The sequence below is a fragment of the Haemaphysalis longicornis genome, unplaced genomic scaffold (genome assembly GCF_048455015.1).
Source record: "Haemaphysalis longicornis isolate Haplotype H1 unplaced genomic scaffold, Haemaphysalis longicornis Haplotype H1 scaffold_3, whole genome shotgun sequence".
NCBI lineage: Eukaryota > Metazoa > Arthropoda > Arachnida > Ixodida > Ixodidae > Haemaphysalis > Haemaphysalis longicornis.
Genome location: NW_027526335.1, coordinates 48,034,257 through 48,050,445, shown reverse-complemented (window position 1 = coordinate 48,050,445; position 16,189 = coordinate 48,034,257). Strand labels below are relative to the sequence as shown.

General features: G+C 48.2%; 1 protein-coding gene across 1 annotated transcript in view; it reads right to left on the bottom strand.

Moving 5' to 3' along the window:
• Cnga (Cyclic nucleotide-gated ion channel subunit A) overlaps window positions 1-16,189 on the bottom strand; it is a 123,771-nt gene that overhangs the window by 6,377 nt on the left and 101,205 nt on the right. Inside the window, exons 3-6 of the mRNA XM_077703126.1 lie at window positions 6,156-6,432; window positions 5,046-5,195; window positions 4,039-4,175; window positions 144-367 (exon numbers count right to left, since the gene is read on the bottom strand). Of these exons, the coding sequence (XP_077559252.1) occupies window positions 144-367; window positions 4,039-4,175; window positions 5,046-5,195; window positions 6,156-6,359 (715 nt within the window). The 5' untranslated portion in view covers window positions 6,360-6,432. The remainder of the gene's footprint in view (window positions 1-143; window positions 368-4,038; window positions 4,176-5,045; window positions 5,196-6,155; window positions 6,433-16,189) is intronic.

Sequence of the window (16,189 nt, the reverse complement as noted above, 5' to 3'; positions counted from 1 at the left end):
ACTAATCCGCCATCCCTCTCTGGTATAGTTACGCACAATTTCTGGCTTACTGTTAGACATAATAAGCACACGCTCATATGTACATGTAAACGCGCACCTGTTTTGTTCCTGCAGCTAACTTTCCTAGACCGCAATGAACCCACCTGTCCTGGCATGGAGGGCCATGTCAAAAAGGTAGATGCCATCGCAGGTGTAGTCGAAGACGTACCACGCGACAGGCATCGCGTTCTGCAGTTCCCAGAAGACACTTCGGCCGACGATAACGAGCACGTTATATAGCACCGCGGCACTGATCACAGACAGCCACCGGTAGTGAAAGTTCTCTGATGGGTCCACCACGAACGACCGGCCGTGCTTCTGCAAAAAGCTAATAGAACAAGTAAATTAATCACTTTTTCATTTGTTCGTTCATTCCCTCATGCAACCAGCCGGCCAGGTAGCAAGTTAATATATGTACCAAAATATTTATCACCGAAGTACCTCGAAAAATGTAGAACTTCCTTTGGGGGAAAAACACATCACGCTGCTTCGCTAGAAGATGAAAGTAAACACAACAGGATTTCATAACTCCAATATCGGTGCGTAATAAGCGGATTGTTGTCAGCGATAAAATGTTTTGTTTTCGGGCTTATTGCACTGAAACATTTTAAAGAAAAGGTTTAAGAAACAGCGGCCGCAAATAAAGTATGAGTAAGGAATAGTGGTGACGCGAAAGACGACGGGTTACCTTGCAACACATGCGAAAGACATACACATACAATACGCACGAACCGAAAAGACCTCTAACTGCACGCCAGTGCGTTATTCACAGCAATTTGAATTAAAAACAACATACTTAGTGAGGTTGCAGCAGGATACCGGGCACTGTATATTTTTAATTCTTGAGCCTTTTTTTTTAATATGAGAAGCGCATTTTGGCGAAGCGGCGCAGGTTTTCCACGTCAATGCGGTAACGTCGCTTTTTTTAAGAATTTATCAGCCCTTCTTAAAAAAGCATTTCGCATAACAAACCCCGCAACGATCACGTGTGAGGACGACCTTTCGAGACTACTGGCATTTGGGGAACAGCTTGTAGATGTCAACAGTTTTTACCGCAAAGCTTATCTCGGACATACTTGAAAAAGAAGGTCAGAACATGAACGAAAATACAGCAATATTTTAATGAAGAGATTATGTTGTATTGGTTCTTTATTAAAACAACAAAAGCTGACTAACTCTCTTATACCCAAACCAGGCAAGGAATTGGCTATTACAAATCTCAGACCCATTTCCCTAACATCTTGTCTGGGCAAGTTACTTGAACACGTCATCCTCGCGCATCCCCAAGCCTATATGGATGATCAGGGTCTGTTCCCACACACCATGCTGGGCTTTCGTCCTAAACTGTCTGCCCAAGACGTTATGCTGCAGCTTCAGCGTCAAATTTTGGATAACCCCTTTATCTCCCGGCAAGACACTAAAGTCATCATGGGCGTCGATTTGACTAAGGCATTCGATAATGTCACTCATCAAAGTATACTGACCGGGCTTAACCAACTTCACATGGGACCCCGCACCTACCAGTACATCGCCAACTTTCTCACTGGTCGCACAGCATCCCTCTCGGTCCAAGGCCTTGAATCGGACCCTATGCCCTTGGACAGTAAAGGCACACCTCAGGGATCAGTCATTTCCCCTTTTCTATTCAACGTGGCTATGCACCAGCTCCCTCCCCTCTTGGAATGCATCCCGGGCCTGCACCACAGCATCTACGCGGATGACATCACCGTTTGGATAGCTTGGGGCAGCGATGGTGAAATTCAAGACCGCCTTCAGCAAGCTGCCAACATCATCGCCACTTACGCCCATGAACGGGGGCTCAGTTGCTCATCACAAAAGTCGGAGCTCTTCTTCTATCACTCGAAGCGTCGCCATCGTGATGCCTGTGCCCCTGATATTCAGGTCACGCAACAAGGCAACCTCATTCCGCACGTGCCCTCCATTCGCATTCTCGGACTCCGAATTCAAGAAAATGGGGCTAACACTGAAATTATCCGCAGTCTCGAAAACACCACCGACCAGATTGGCAGACTCATCGCCCGCATAGCCAACCGCAACCATGGTCTCAAAGAAGCCAACCTCCTTCGCTTGGTGCACGCATTCATTACCAGCCGCATCACATACGCCACCCCCTTTCTGAAGTTTACCCAGACCGAAATTGGATGCCTCCAATGCACCATCCGCAAGGTGGTCAAGCTGGCCACGGGTCTCCCTCGTCATACCTCTACTGAAAAGCTTCTCAACACCGGGACATACAACACCTTCGAGGAGCTGGTTGAAGCGCAGCGTGTTGGTCAACTCCACCGTCTGGCCTCTACACCGATGGATCGCTCCATCCTAACCAAACTGGGCATCTCCTTTGCTACGCAGCACGGAGATAAGGTCAGTTTGAGTGACTCTCTACGATCCCACTACAGTGTGGGCCCCATCCCACGGAATATGAACCCTGCCTTCTACCAAGAACGCCGCCTTGCCCGGGCCAAGGCCTTACACAAGGCCCACGCTTCGCACCCCACTATCCTATACGTCGACGCAGCGGAATATCCCGACCGTGCAGCCTGCGTCCCCGTAGTGGTCAACTCCCGAGGAGACTCTGTAGCTTCGTGTTCTGCCTCCACGCCTCACCCTGAAGTTGGTGAAGAAGTCGCCATTGCCCTGGCCCTTACAGCTGCCCCGGCCACCGCAATAATCTCCGACTCGCACACGGCTCTGCGGAACTTTGCGACGGGTCCTGTATCCCCCATCACCGCACGTATCCTGCAGACTGCACAGACTCCGCCTGCACATTGTCCACGCCTGATATTGACTCCGGCCCATTCGTCCCTTCCGGGCAACGAGCTGGCTAACGAGGTAGCCCGAGATTTCTGCGGCCGGGATGCCTCGGATGCTGCCTCTCCACCTCGGGTGGGAGGGAGGGATCGTCTGCTTACGTATCGGGAAATAACGCAACAGTACCGCCTTAGTCGGATGCACTTCCCCGGCCCCGCTCCCACTTTAAAATGCAGGCAGACTGTTCAGTGGCGTCGACTGCAGATTAACACCTTCCCGCATCCCGCATTGTGCCACCTCCACTTCCCCACGCGATACTGCCACACGTGCACGTGGTGCGGCGCGCCTTTTGCTTCCCTCCACCACATAGTAGGCGCGTGCCCCTCGCGACCCACCCTCCATCCTACTCTGTCCCTGCCCCTTACCACGGTAGAGCAATGGGAGGCTACTCTGCTCAGCCCCTACCAACAAGTTCAAGAGTGTGTGATTCAGCTGGCCGAACTCGCCGCTAGGGCCCACGGGCTCCTAGCCGTCGACTAGGGGACTGTAGTGTGCCGGTGCTCCCAGCCGGTGCCTCTTTCTTAACAGCTCTGGATAAATAGGTTTTTACCACCACCACCACAACGTCCACAAATGCCGAAATAGAAGTAGAACAAAAGGCACATTTGAAGAAAAAGAACGCCTCGCGCGGGCGCCAGCCATTCGACTGTTCGAAACAAAATAAAAACAAAATATGAAGCGCAAAATGCTGGCCCGCGTTCTTCCACGAGTGGTGGTTTTAAATTTTCTGGTGCCGTGGTATACTGCCACGAACCCAAAATGTAGTTACCATCATCCTTCTTGCATTTGGCGTCGTGAATCTGTACACACAATGCTCAGCATATCATTGACCCACTGTAGTGGATTCGACGCCTTCTTAAATTGTCGTATCGCGTGCACACTCTGTTGTTGGGAACGATAACGTTGTTCGGCTTTACATGGACCTTCTGTGCTTTTAATCACGTGCGTAGATAAATGATCAACACATATTCTGTGGATACAGGCGGCAAGCTGTATCTGAGTATATTTACGACCGCGGTGTTTGTTTTCGAATTACCGTCATTCGTATTTCAAACTTTGGTTAGGAAACTGTGTTTCAGCTGTGGTGTTACTCATTGCTAGGAGGGTGATTTGCGGAGCAGACGTTAATGATTTTAGAGCGGTAAGAAGGGGCATGTTAGAGATACGTACTTCTGCTTCGTCTGCTCTCCTTTGCTAGTGTCTTGTGCTTCCTCCGCCATCTGACCCATGGCGAACTTTTCCAAGAAGGAGTCCGGCCGATCGGGCTCCTTCGGCTTCTTGTGACGCACTGCCCATCTCTTAATGCCCTGCATAGCGAAATTAACGTGAAGTGCGGACTGTATACATACTAGAAACAGAACTAGCACAGAAATGCACATACGAAGGAACCTGGAGGAAAACAAATTTGGAGACACCATACAACAAAACGACAGCAGGCAGTAGATTGATGTAAATAGCCCTCTCAAAAAAGAGAGGTTAAAAGTAGTTAATTCGTCGTCTCAAAGTTTATAGAATGCGTGGGTATGTTTTCAGTTCTATCGGTTCTCCCCACTCCAGTGTTAAGTTAGCAAGATGAAGTGCAGAGAAGCTGGAACACAATGGCGTAACCCAGCCGACCACGTCATTCTCACCTTAATAGACGTAAACTGTTACAACACAGGCTACCTGCTGCCATGTGGCTTATAATAGCCGGTGCATTCACTGCAGCCGTAATTCTGTCAGCGTCGATTAAGTCCTTATCACGCCTCAGCCACAGAGAAAATTGATAATTCTGAAGTTACTAAACATCACATAGAATACACAAACGGCTAGTGGTATCCTTTTGCACTGCAATTCAGCAGCCAAACCCCCCTTGTTTCAGAAGGCATCCTGTTGCACTGCGATTCAGCGGCCAAGCCTCCATTACTACAGAATGTATCATTTAGCAGTTCCTCCAGTAGTTGTGTCAGCGTGAACGTTCAGTTCAAACGTATCCATCCATCTACTGCATAACACATGGCTGTTCATTAGCAAAAGTGGAGTGCACTGCTCACTGTCAAGCAGACTGTCAAAACATGCATCACGCTACGCGCGCCCCTGTGCAGAACACAAGGGAGCTCCAGAAGGTCCGAATATCCACCAGCTGTGAACGGCGGAGTACGTTGAAGCGCACGCACTACAGTCGCACGTGCACGTACCCTGATACGCCCAATGTATTTGCCGAGCTTGGTGGCAGCCGGCGACTCCTGATCGCTGGCCATCTGCTCGATGCGCACTATTTCCGAGCACGTGCTGCTGCGGTTCGATGGGCTGGGCACGCCGTTCTCGAGCAGCTCCAGGTCGCCGGGCTGAAAACAATACCAGCCACGTCAAAGTACTGGCGATGATCGGGCAAAAACATCAGTATAGCGAAACTCATGTGCAAAATATTTCGAGAATTGGAAAAGAAGCAGTAAGATAACAGATAACAGTCAACGGCACTTCTGATACCCAGAACATAAATGCACCAAATGCAAAACAAACAACAATGCGATGCAATACAAACAACCCGACTCGCTGCGATGCGTTGCAATACGGTATACCACAGATGCGTCCGGGAAGCCCCATCGCGTAACATGAAACTTCTTTGATAAAGAGCTCAGCGAAGTGAATTAAAAAGGCCTCGCTAAACAGAAGGAAAATCGAGGACAAGGGTTAACCTGCCTAGTAGTCGGGGACGTTAAACCTTTCCAGGCGACAAGACTAATGAGGTCAAGATGCACCTTTGCAGCTTGCATCGCGCTACAGCCTGTTTATTTAGCATCAGAGTTTAAAAATATAGGCTGACCCACTCTTCTTAATTTAAATTTTTTGGGGTTTTAATGATCCAAAGCTACATTAGGGCTATTAGGCATGCAGTACGTGGGGGAGGAGGGACCCCGGAATAATTTTGATCATCTGGAGATCTTTAACGTGTGTCGAAATTTCGATACACCGGAGTCTTCGCTTTTTAAAATCAGTCGCCGCAATAGGGAAGCATGCGGCCTGCACGCGGAAGCATGAAGCATGCGGCCTGGGTTGAGAAGCGAAACGGATAACCCATTCTTGGTTGGGATGCCGCTTGTCACATCTCCCCTTACAAGAGTGAGCCGCGGGAAACATTAACGACAGCGGTGTGTGGTGATATGCATAAGCCCGCACGTTCAAATTCGTGCCAGTAGGTAGGGAGAAAAGGGCGTGAAAAGTTAACAAATGGACATAATTTCTTGTGGTACACATTTCTGCCACCGTTCTGCCTAACCACGAAACCTTGTCGAGCCTGTACTCACCTGTTCGGACGTGCGCGTGGCCGCCTGACCATCGTTGGGGAGGCTTGAGTGGCGGGGCACTTGCAGCGTGGCCTGCGGGGCGGGAACCCGGAGCTGCGGAGAGCCCAGGGCCTTGACGGGCGGGCCAGCCGCCACCGGCCCGGCCGCCGCCGCCGTGGCTGAAGCCAGCACGGGCGCCGTGTCGCCAGCAGCAGCCCGATCCATCAGCAACGCATCGCCCCCGTTCCCCTCCTCAGCTCTCTGCTCACGGCCGCGTGCTACCGGGCAAGGTACCCCCCTGCAGGGTCGGAATGACACCAACTGAATCTCAAGTTTATTAAAGACGATAGTTTTTCTTGGGCTACTTAAACCCAGAAATTTTGGTCTGTCTGTATGCCTGTCTGTCTGTCTGTCCGTCTGTCTGTCTGTGACTCGATTCAGCCACCCGGCCAAAGTACAATTAATACTGCACGATAGTCTTATATACTCACAACCAAATGTAAACGTCTAAGCCCGGTTTATATGTTCATACTTCTCAAATTTGTTGAAGAACAAGACATTACGCAAATATAAGACAGGGAATTAATACACAAGGGATATTTACAGTGTTCCTTTATTAAAAAACTCATAGATGCTTCATGGTTTTCCGATAGCAAATGATATTGTACATCTACTGCAGAAAACGCCGCCTGCTGTTGCCCGCGCCACCTCCTGGTGGCATATGAGAAATCACGTGGCAACAGCAACGAAAGGTTCCACTAGCAAGGTTCCACGTTCTTGCTGGAAACGCACGTGGAGCACAGCAACGCGGTTCTATAAACCTTGAAGTCGGCCGCCTCGATTCACGCGCGTCTCCGCCGTACTCCAGCGCTGGCATCGAGAAACCCGGCCTGTACTAGTAGAACGCGGTAAATTCAAATCGCCTTGAGCAAACCTTTAGTGTGTTTACCTTGGGATAAGCGCGACGGAACAGGAACAGCACGACAGGTGAGCGGGAAAGCAAAGGCGGACATTGCCTTGGCAAATGTCTACAAAGACTATAGTCTTTTGACGACATTTGCAACGAAAAGAGCAGATACGCGGACATTTTTTTACTGGCAGCATGCACCACTGTGGAAGCTGCACGACTCTTGGGCGGCATTCCCTACTTAACTCGGTCATTCTAGGAGGCGAGGCTGGCTGACACCAGCAAAGCGACGCAGCTCCTGTTGATGTCTAGGCCGAAGAAAGCCTTGGCCGCAGTTTCCTAAGAAGGCACTCTAGAGTAAGGCTACTTGGAAAAATGAATTTTGTTTTCGTTCTTCCTTCTGAAAAGCGCTGCCCAGTCAGCGCGTCTAACTTACCGTTATATTCTCGACTGAAACAAAGTGACAACCGGCGTCAGGTGTTATGGGGGTACATTTCCGTCCCACTTCTGGGCAAGTGGAACCGCCCAGCTAAGCCGCACAGCTTCGGTCTTACTGCACGCATCTTGTGAAATGAACTCTAGTTGATGGCAGCCACACAACCACCCTTACACACTGTAATCGAAACACCGATTTTTATGCGTTGCCGGCGCTAACAAGGCTCCTCGATTTAGTTGGGCTTACATATATCCGGTGGAAGCTATCATTGTTGAATGCGAATATTTCGAAACATTGCTTGTATGAAAGCACACTGGTTATCATCTATCAGATATTTTCTAAAATAGCTATATTTCATTAGACCAGTTATTTATATCCACAGTTATTCAATATAACAGTGGCCAACTGTGAACAAATTAAGTCCTCCTTCGCTACCCCAGAGCTCTTCAGCACGTCAGTACTCTGTTCTCATCAAATGCACGCAGACTGGAAACTACATATGTAAACGTTGTAGGAGGGGGTGAGGGGGAAGGATTGAACGGGAAGCTTTCATCCGAGAAAGGTGAGGCAAGGTCTTTGCTCCGCTTTAAAAGCAGATAAGCGGTATTTTAGCAGTGATCATAGTTTGCCCTGGAGCGGTCATCCATTTTATGCACTTTCGGCCACGACATGTTTGGCAGTTATGTCTGTAACTTCACAATGAGGCCGGGCTCAGCCTGTTGCCGCAACTGTCGCAATAACTTTAAAGAATGACGTCATTTAGCTTCCCAGACAACCCTGCTGCGGCACACGCCGTTTTTTGTACGTCCACAGACCACGGTAAGGCTTTTGCGTAGGTAGTCTGAACATAGCCGAACTCGAAGATTTGCAAGATTGTCTACACCATGCACCTTGCTTGTCAGAGAAGACTAGGATGCCGCACTGCAATAAAAAATTTGCGGTGTGAATCCTTGCTAAAAAAAACGGCGTTATATTACCGGCAACCTTACGGAAAACATAGGCATTACGGAAAACATATTGTTTTTTTTTGTTAATGAAAGGCGCCAATCTCTAAGCTTTGTCTTATGGTGATTCGTATCTCTTTTCTTCATATCTTTTCCTTCTTCATTTTCTTTAGGTTTTTTGTTTCCTTCGTTCTCTCACAAATTTTCTTCCTACTTTATCTTGAGCGTTATGCCGCTGTTCTCATAATGGAGTGGTGGTCAGACAAGGGTAGCATCCGGTCCGAAGGCAACTGACAAGGACTCCCCCAAAAGGCTCTGGAAGTGGTCTTCATGCACCGGTTCCCTTCACAAACACCAAGCCCAACCGAGTGCCGGAAACGAGGCCCATACGAAATAGGCATATTCCTTATTTACGGCCATCGCCGTGGTTCCTGACTCGGCGATCCGTCTTCAGGCCCGTCGGCTCAGTGCATTGGCACGCAGCAGAGCAGGCTTTGGGGGAGGCCATTTCCGTTTCCTGTGCCAGACCATAAACCAGCAGCCGCTGCCATCCGTCCGCTAGCGCGAAAGAAACCATCTCGCAATGCTTGCGCTAAAGCCGCGCATGAGCCAAAGCCACGCCAAAGCCACCCGCTTTTAAAGGCATATTTACTGCAGCTGTGCATTGTCAAAAGTCAAAGGCTAGAAATATCTTTTTTTGTAATTTAACGCATTAATATATAGGTTGGTCAGCCAGGTCTTCCAGCTCCTGAAAGTCGAAATACATTTTCAAGTGCAGATGAGCTATTGACAGCTGGAATATCAGTTGCAGGCCGAATACTTCCCTGTGAGTGAGAGGGTAGCCTTTTTCGTGACATCACGCATTGGCTTAACTTATTTTGCACGGTTGTACGATAAGACTTCATGCAAATGCACATACGATCGTGGACCCGCTTAAACACGCACGTTTACGCCCATGGGCAATAACACACTCACGTTTACACACACATAGACACACTCGCATATCTATCGTCCCTGGCCTAGTCTGTACTGCCGCTTTGAGGGCCACCCATCAGAACGGGTTCAAGCTCGGCATCAACAACCACTTGTATAAACACACACAAACATAAGATTAGCGACTGAGTAGTTGCCAGCCACAGTAAAGTCAAAAGTCCGGCTGAAACAATTAATGAATTCTCAAAGATAATAAAATCAAAAGTTGTGTATCGGCTAAGAAGCAGTGATTGCCTGCAACTAAAGACACTAAATAAGCCGCTGAAAACTGAACGGGGGCAGAAAAAAAATTCCGTTCCTGCTAAAGTCCAACTGCAACATGACGAAAATGCAGACGCAATCAGAACTAAATGGCTCGCACTTCGCACATGTCGAGCCTCGGGCTGTACGAAAAAAAATCGCGCCAATCCACCCCGTGAATGTGGTTGAAAAGCAAAGCTGTAAACGGCCCCCATAACGATTGCCCATACGACGTCACCTAAATTCACTCACATCGCTCTACAAATAGCAAAACCAGAGAGAAGTGTAATGCACTTAACAACACCATTCATTACTTCAAAGAGATATTCTTGGTAAAGTTAAATCAATGATTGATGCATGAACGGTGTTTGGTTGAGTTGTATTGGTGTAGCACACGAGTGGAAACTTTTTTTATAAAATCAAAGTAAGCTCCAACTCGGTGTTAGACGATCTGACTTCTCCGTCTCTGCGCCGCGGACGGAGGCGACGAGATTTGCTGCAGAGAAGGAGCAGGAGGAGGAAGAAATACTTCTGTTCAGATTTCTAAACGGCCCAGAGTGCAGCCCCGGGGAGTGATTCCTTCTTTTGTGGGGCCCATACGCAGCCCGCGCGGCCTGTGTTCTGTCCATCCGCTGAAGCTGGGTAGGTAGAGAGGGCCTCGACAGCAGGATCTCCCATTGCTCTTGTTGGGTAGTTGACGGAAAGAGAGGAGGGTGCTCAGGGCTAAAGTCGCACACCCCGATTACGGGGCGGAGTGTTCCTACTTCTGAGCAAAAGTTACATTCAGCGTCGTAGCGATTCGGATACATTAAGTGAAGACGCGTAGGCTGTGGGAAGGAGCCCGGATTTTATGAGCCGTAGGGTAGTTTGTTGTTCTCTGGAAAGGTCAGGGTAAGGCGAAGGTACGGTCTGTCTCAGAAGGCGATAATGCTGGGTTATCTCCCTGAACGTGACAAGCGGGTGATTGTCCTCCTGCAGCTCAATAGAACGGGAGGTGAAAGCGCAGGCTTGTTGGGTTGGCGTATTTGTTGCCCTCCATTGAAGCGTGAGGGGGGTCCAGATGAGCTGAATGGAACCGTTTGGGGAGTGGTTTTTTAGCACGCGCAGTGCAGGTCAGGACACCTAACCCCACTGGTAATTCCAGTAGGCTTGCTGGGAATCGATGACTACCCTCCGCACTCCTGGTTGAGCGAGAACCAAGGTGATGGCTGCCTCTGCTGCTGCCGTCATTTCTTGGGTCCTAAGCGAGGTACACGCAAGTAGGTTGGTTCTGGAGGTAGCCACGATGATGGCGTATTGCTTCCCTCGATGTTTGGAGGCATCTGTGTAAATAACGCCATGATCCCCACCGAGGGTGATATTTAGCGCTTAAGCCCGTGCTTTTCGGTGAACCCTCGTCATGTGAGGGGTTCATATTTGTAAGCAAAGGGAGAATCTTTAGTTTTAGTCGCCAAGAGTCTGGGAGAACGTCAAGCGGAGTGACATTCTGGGCCGCCCAGCCAATCTGGTGAAGCATGCGGTTACCCACCGCAGTTCTGAGTCGGACCTTCTGGTTAGAAAGACGGCCTTCTATCAGCTCTTCCACCGTGTTGTGGAGCCCCGTGCTAAGCAGCCCCTGTGTGGACGCACTCATGAGAAGACCAATGGCCTGCTCGACCGCCTTTCTAAGCATTATATAAAGCATCTCTATGTCTTCCTTGTCGACAAGAAGACAGTGGGTTGACGTAAGTGACTCTCGAGAGGACAAAAGCTTCAATTAATCGAAAGGTAGCGGATTCCTTTAGGCCTCGCTGCTTGGTGGCAACTCGCCTGATCATGTGTATGATTGGATTAATGCTGTTTTTGAGGCGCTGCAAGGATACGTCACTCTTGGTGTTGGCCTGGAAAAGTGGGCCCATGATCTTGAAGCAGGGGCTTGGAGTGATGGCCTGGCCATCAAGGAATATTTGAATGTATTCCTTGGTTTGGTGTGAGGGCGGACGACAAGTAGCTGTGATTCTTTACGTGAACACTGGAGGCCACAGGCTTTAGCCCATTGGCGTACTAGAAGTGAGATGCCATTCATTGGTGTGAGCTTCCTTTAATTTTTGGAACTCAGCACATGAGCAAGGAGCGCACAGGGCCGCTAGACGGGCGGGAGGGGTCGCGTGACGTTTTCACGTGGCATTCAGCAATAACGCAGGGGGTAAACCCGCAGATGTGCTTGGTGAGTACACCACCTGTTTTCCACGTCTTCGCGTGGGCTCATAGCTAGATCGGTAAGACAACGCGCTCTCGCTTTGTTAGTCTATTAGTTCCAGGTTCGATTCCCGGCGGTGCCAGTAAATTCTTTTATTTGTTCGCTGGAGTTTTCTGGTGACACCAACGGTCGCGAAAGAACCCTTGGGGGGTAGAGGTAAAAAGCTTTGCTTTAAAACTGGGCACTTGAAACCATATACTCCACCATTCAAAACATTGAAAACAGTACTAAACTTTAGCAAGACCTCAACACAGTTGCGCTATGGTGCCAAGACTCATCAGTGCCGTTAAACTTAACCAAATGCAAATCGATGTTATTTTCCCGTAAGCGAACCAGAGTTCATATTACCTACTTTATCAATTCGCTTCCTCTTGGTTCGGCTTCGTCATAGAAGTATCTCGGAGTGCACATGCATTCATCGCTTTCATTTGCGCCAAACGTGCAGTCCATCTGCTCCGACGCTCTGGGCACACATGGTTTCATGCGCCGTAATCTAAAATCTGCATCTCCTGACGATAAAAAACTAGCATACTTAACATATGTACTCCCAAAGTTCAAATACTGATCGTCTATTTGGAATCCATCCCAGGCGTATCTCGCTAAAGAACTAGAATCAGTCCAAAATTGCGCAGCTCGCTTTATAACCTCACAGTTCTCCAGAGAAATCAGCGTCACCGCCTTAAAACACTCAATCCAACTGCCATCTCTCGCGTAACACCGCCTCGTCTCACGCTTATGCCTCCTGCACAGTTTCTTTTTCCGCCCACAATCAAGACAAACTTTTAAAGGCCCTAAACAAAACTTCTTCCCGCATTAACCGTTCCAACCCCATTGCCCGAATCAACGGCCGTACATACGACATGAATCACTCCTTTTTTCCCCCATGCAATTACACTTTCGAATCACGTCCCCGACACCATTGTTGCCACACCTGACTGCACATTTATCCCCGTAAAACTGGAATCCCGCTTCGATGTCATCCAATAACCCGTGGCTGTAAATATACTCTACCAGCGTACTGTACGTATACATTTTTTGCCAAGTTGTTTGTGCTCTTCAATCATAATTCCCAGTCCAAGCGTTTTTTTTTGTTTGTTTGATTCGCTTTTGTTGTCATTCTTGACCAAACTACCATGTGCGTATTTAGAACTGTAATGTGTATAATTTGGTCATGTTGATTTGTACACCCTCACAGAGTATTTGTTGTCCCCATTCGGTGATGCCTTCGGGCCTCTAATGATTCAATAAAAGAAATGAAATGAAAAGAAAAGAAATCACTCATAAACAAATCGATCGTAATGTCCATTTTTCAGTCCCATCATTTAGCAGTACTGGTTTTGAGTCGTTTTTCTCTGTCAGCGCCACTGTCCTTCCTCTGATTGCATTCAGAGGCCTACGTTCAGAGGCCTACGTCAAGCAAAGTTAATAAAATCACAAGTTGTGGATCGGCTAAAAAGCAGTAATTACCTGAACCTACAGACACTAAATAAGCTGCTGAAAACAGAATGGGGCCAAAAAGAGAATTCAGTCCCTGCTAAAATGTCCCGTGGTAACATGACAAAAATGCAGAGTCAATCAGAAGTAAATGGCTCCGGACTTCACACATGCTGAGCCTCAGGCTGTACGAAAAACTGGGCGCTTGAAACAATCACTCGCAGGTAAATTCATCGTAAAGTCAATTTTTCATCCCCATAATTTAGAAGTGCTGATTTTGAGGCGTTTTCCTCGGTCAGAGCCACTGTCCTTTCGCTTATTTCAATATGCAAGCTGTTCAGAGGCGTACGTCACGCTGACAATTTGTCACTTGATGCTGCACTTGGGAGCACAAACGCGTGACGATGCCACCGAGGAAGTCTCGCATACCGTACTTCCTTCCTTATCTGCTCGCGAGCAGCGTTCTGGTTGCTTTACCCTCGCCGTGTGGGCTTTGCCCCGCATCATAAATTTTATCGGTGCTCGCCGGAATGTGCAATTTTCTCCGTTCAGGCGTGGCGTCGTTTGGCGGCTAGTGGATACGTTGTTACCCTTACTTCTTCTCCTCAGCGATTTACTGCTCTTGCAGTGCCTTTGACGGAAACGGCGAATATATACTTCTAGAGTAATTACGTTGCGTCACTTATTCTATTTCTCAACAGTACACCAAAATAACGAAATTTCTTTCCAAGCAAGGAATCGTGAAAATAATTGAAATGCAGATCATTTACACATGTAATGTAATTTGTTCCCAGTTTCTATGCAATTACGAGCAAAAAAGCGAACTTATTGCATTCCCTGTTCTCTCTCAATACGAATGAATACAGACTTCAGCGTTTAATTTCATTCTAAGCGCATGGACTAACTAACATCAAAAAGTCCTATCAGTAAAAAGTCATATACAAAAAATACAAAATGCTTCAAAATTCTTGTGCAATGTTAAAAAAACAGTGCGCCATAACGCCTCTCACCAATAGAAATCGTATTGATACTTTACTCAGGTTGATATTTTGCTCCTAGAACATAAAAGAACTTTTCATGTCACCGCATTTTTGTCACGTCGCGCTGTGAAGTAGGTCTAAAGACATAGTTATTATTTATTTACTTTTTAGTTTGGAATTCCTTTATTTCTTTGTAATCAATGTCCAAGTACACTGGAAAGTGACGTTACCACGCCCCCGTACAAACAACCTTTCTTGGTAAGGTCAGCCGAATGTTTTGCTTCATGTTTGCCTGCATTAAAGGGACACTGAAGTGACTTGTAAAAATTGCGGGATTACTAGCGCAAACTGTAGTCCGGAGTCCATAGGCCACGTTTCGACCACTCTGAGCGCGTTTACGCGAAGTTATTTAGTAGAAAAAGCAATTCGAAAATGCTGTCCTCCTCTCTGCACCCTCGCCCATTTTTTGTGGCGTTTTCGTGTGGCGTCACGAGGAGACGAGCTGGCAATTGGCTGTGCTACTGCACGGTTCGCCGACCTTCCAATCGAGTCAGTCGGCCCAGCGTTAAGACCGCCGGCCGCCGGCGGGTCGTCGCAATTCGTTCGCTCAATTGAAACTAAGCCACAGCACGTTCGTGAATGGAAGAATGTGCCTTTCTTTACTTTGTTAGTTAGTACACTGTATCAAGCTCCGAGTCCGGGTCCCTCCACTCAAGCGCTGCATAAGTGCACATGGGACGCTTCGCTGACTTTACGCTTGTTGGAAAATCTAAGGTCACTTGAAGGCGGGAGAAGAGTCAACGAAGTCAATATTGGTACTGAGGAAATAAAATCAACTGAAGCTTTTACCGTACAGTACGAAACGAAGGAGCAGGAAGCACGTTTTTGCGCTGGGTGAACAAGCACAGCGGTCAGCAGCACGACCGCACATCTGAGATAGCTTTTCCCTCAAAGAAATGCAATTGCTAGGCGTGAGATATTGTGGAAGTTTCGGGGACGCTTACTGCACGGGCGCTATACAACAAATAGTCACATAAAGTACTTGAAATGATAAAACTAAATAAAAGTGCACACTGGTTATACATTATATACCTTATATATCCAAGCTCTACAGAGCTGGCTCGTGGCCTAGCGGTCAGAGGCGCTAGGTTGTTCTTTTGCAAGTCGCAAGTTCGAGTCCCAGAAGGTACATCCTTTTTTTTTGCAAGTTGATTTTTTCGTTTTTGGCCGGTGTTTTCTAAACTGAGTTCCCCATTTTTGGGCGGTAAAGTTCACTGCTTCACGAGCGAGTTCGCAGAACGCGCGCAGACTGCCACTGACGCGCTAGCGAGTTCTAGCGTGCTGTTGCCGCAAGCACCGAATGCTTGCGGGCAGTGGGCACAGGCCTGAATCAGCACACCCTTGGCCTGGTGCGAACACGCTTTTTACGATACAGGCATGAGTGAGGCAAGCTCCGAATATACGGGAAAAGCGCATGGCATTTGAGCGTCTGCGGTGACGCGGAGGGCGTTCATCCACTGCGTAGGCCTCGGCTAGGGATTTCTACTATTCAAATCCGTCCTGGGAGGCTTATCTCAGGCATTTTACAGCCGACAACATGGCAGAAGCGCGGTACGGCGATTACTGAGATATCGAGAATGCCCATACAACGATGCCGTCGGATGTCAAGCATGTTGTTTTACAGAACCGAAACCGAAACTTGTTTGAATGCTAATCTTGGGCATCGTCCAATCACGGTTCCATCTCCTCCCGACGTCACAGCCTTTAGATGGTGCGGCCGCCACAGACCGCGCATGGTAGTGTTTCTTCTTTCCCGCTTTATAAAATAATTAACGACTTATCAAGCGGATAAACGATGAAAAGTGTGGTAATTTGAGCCAGT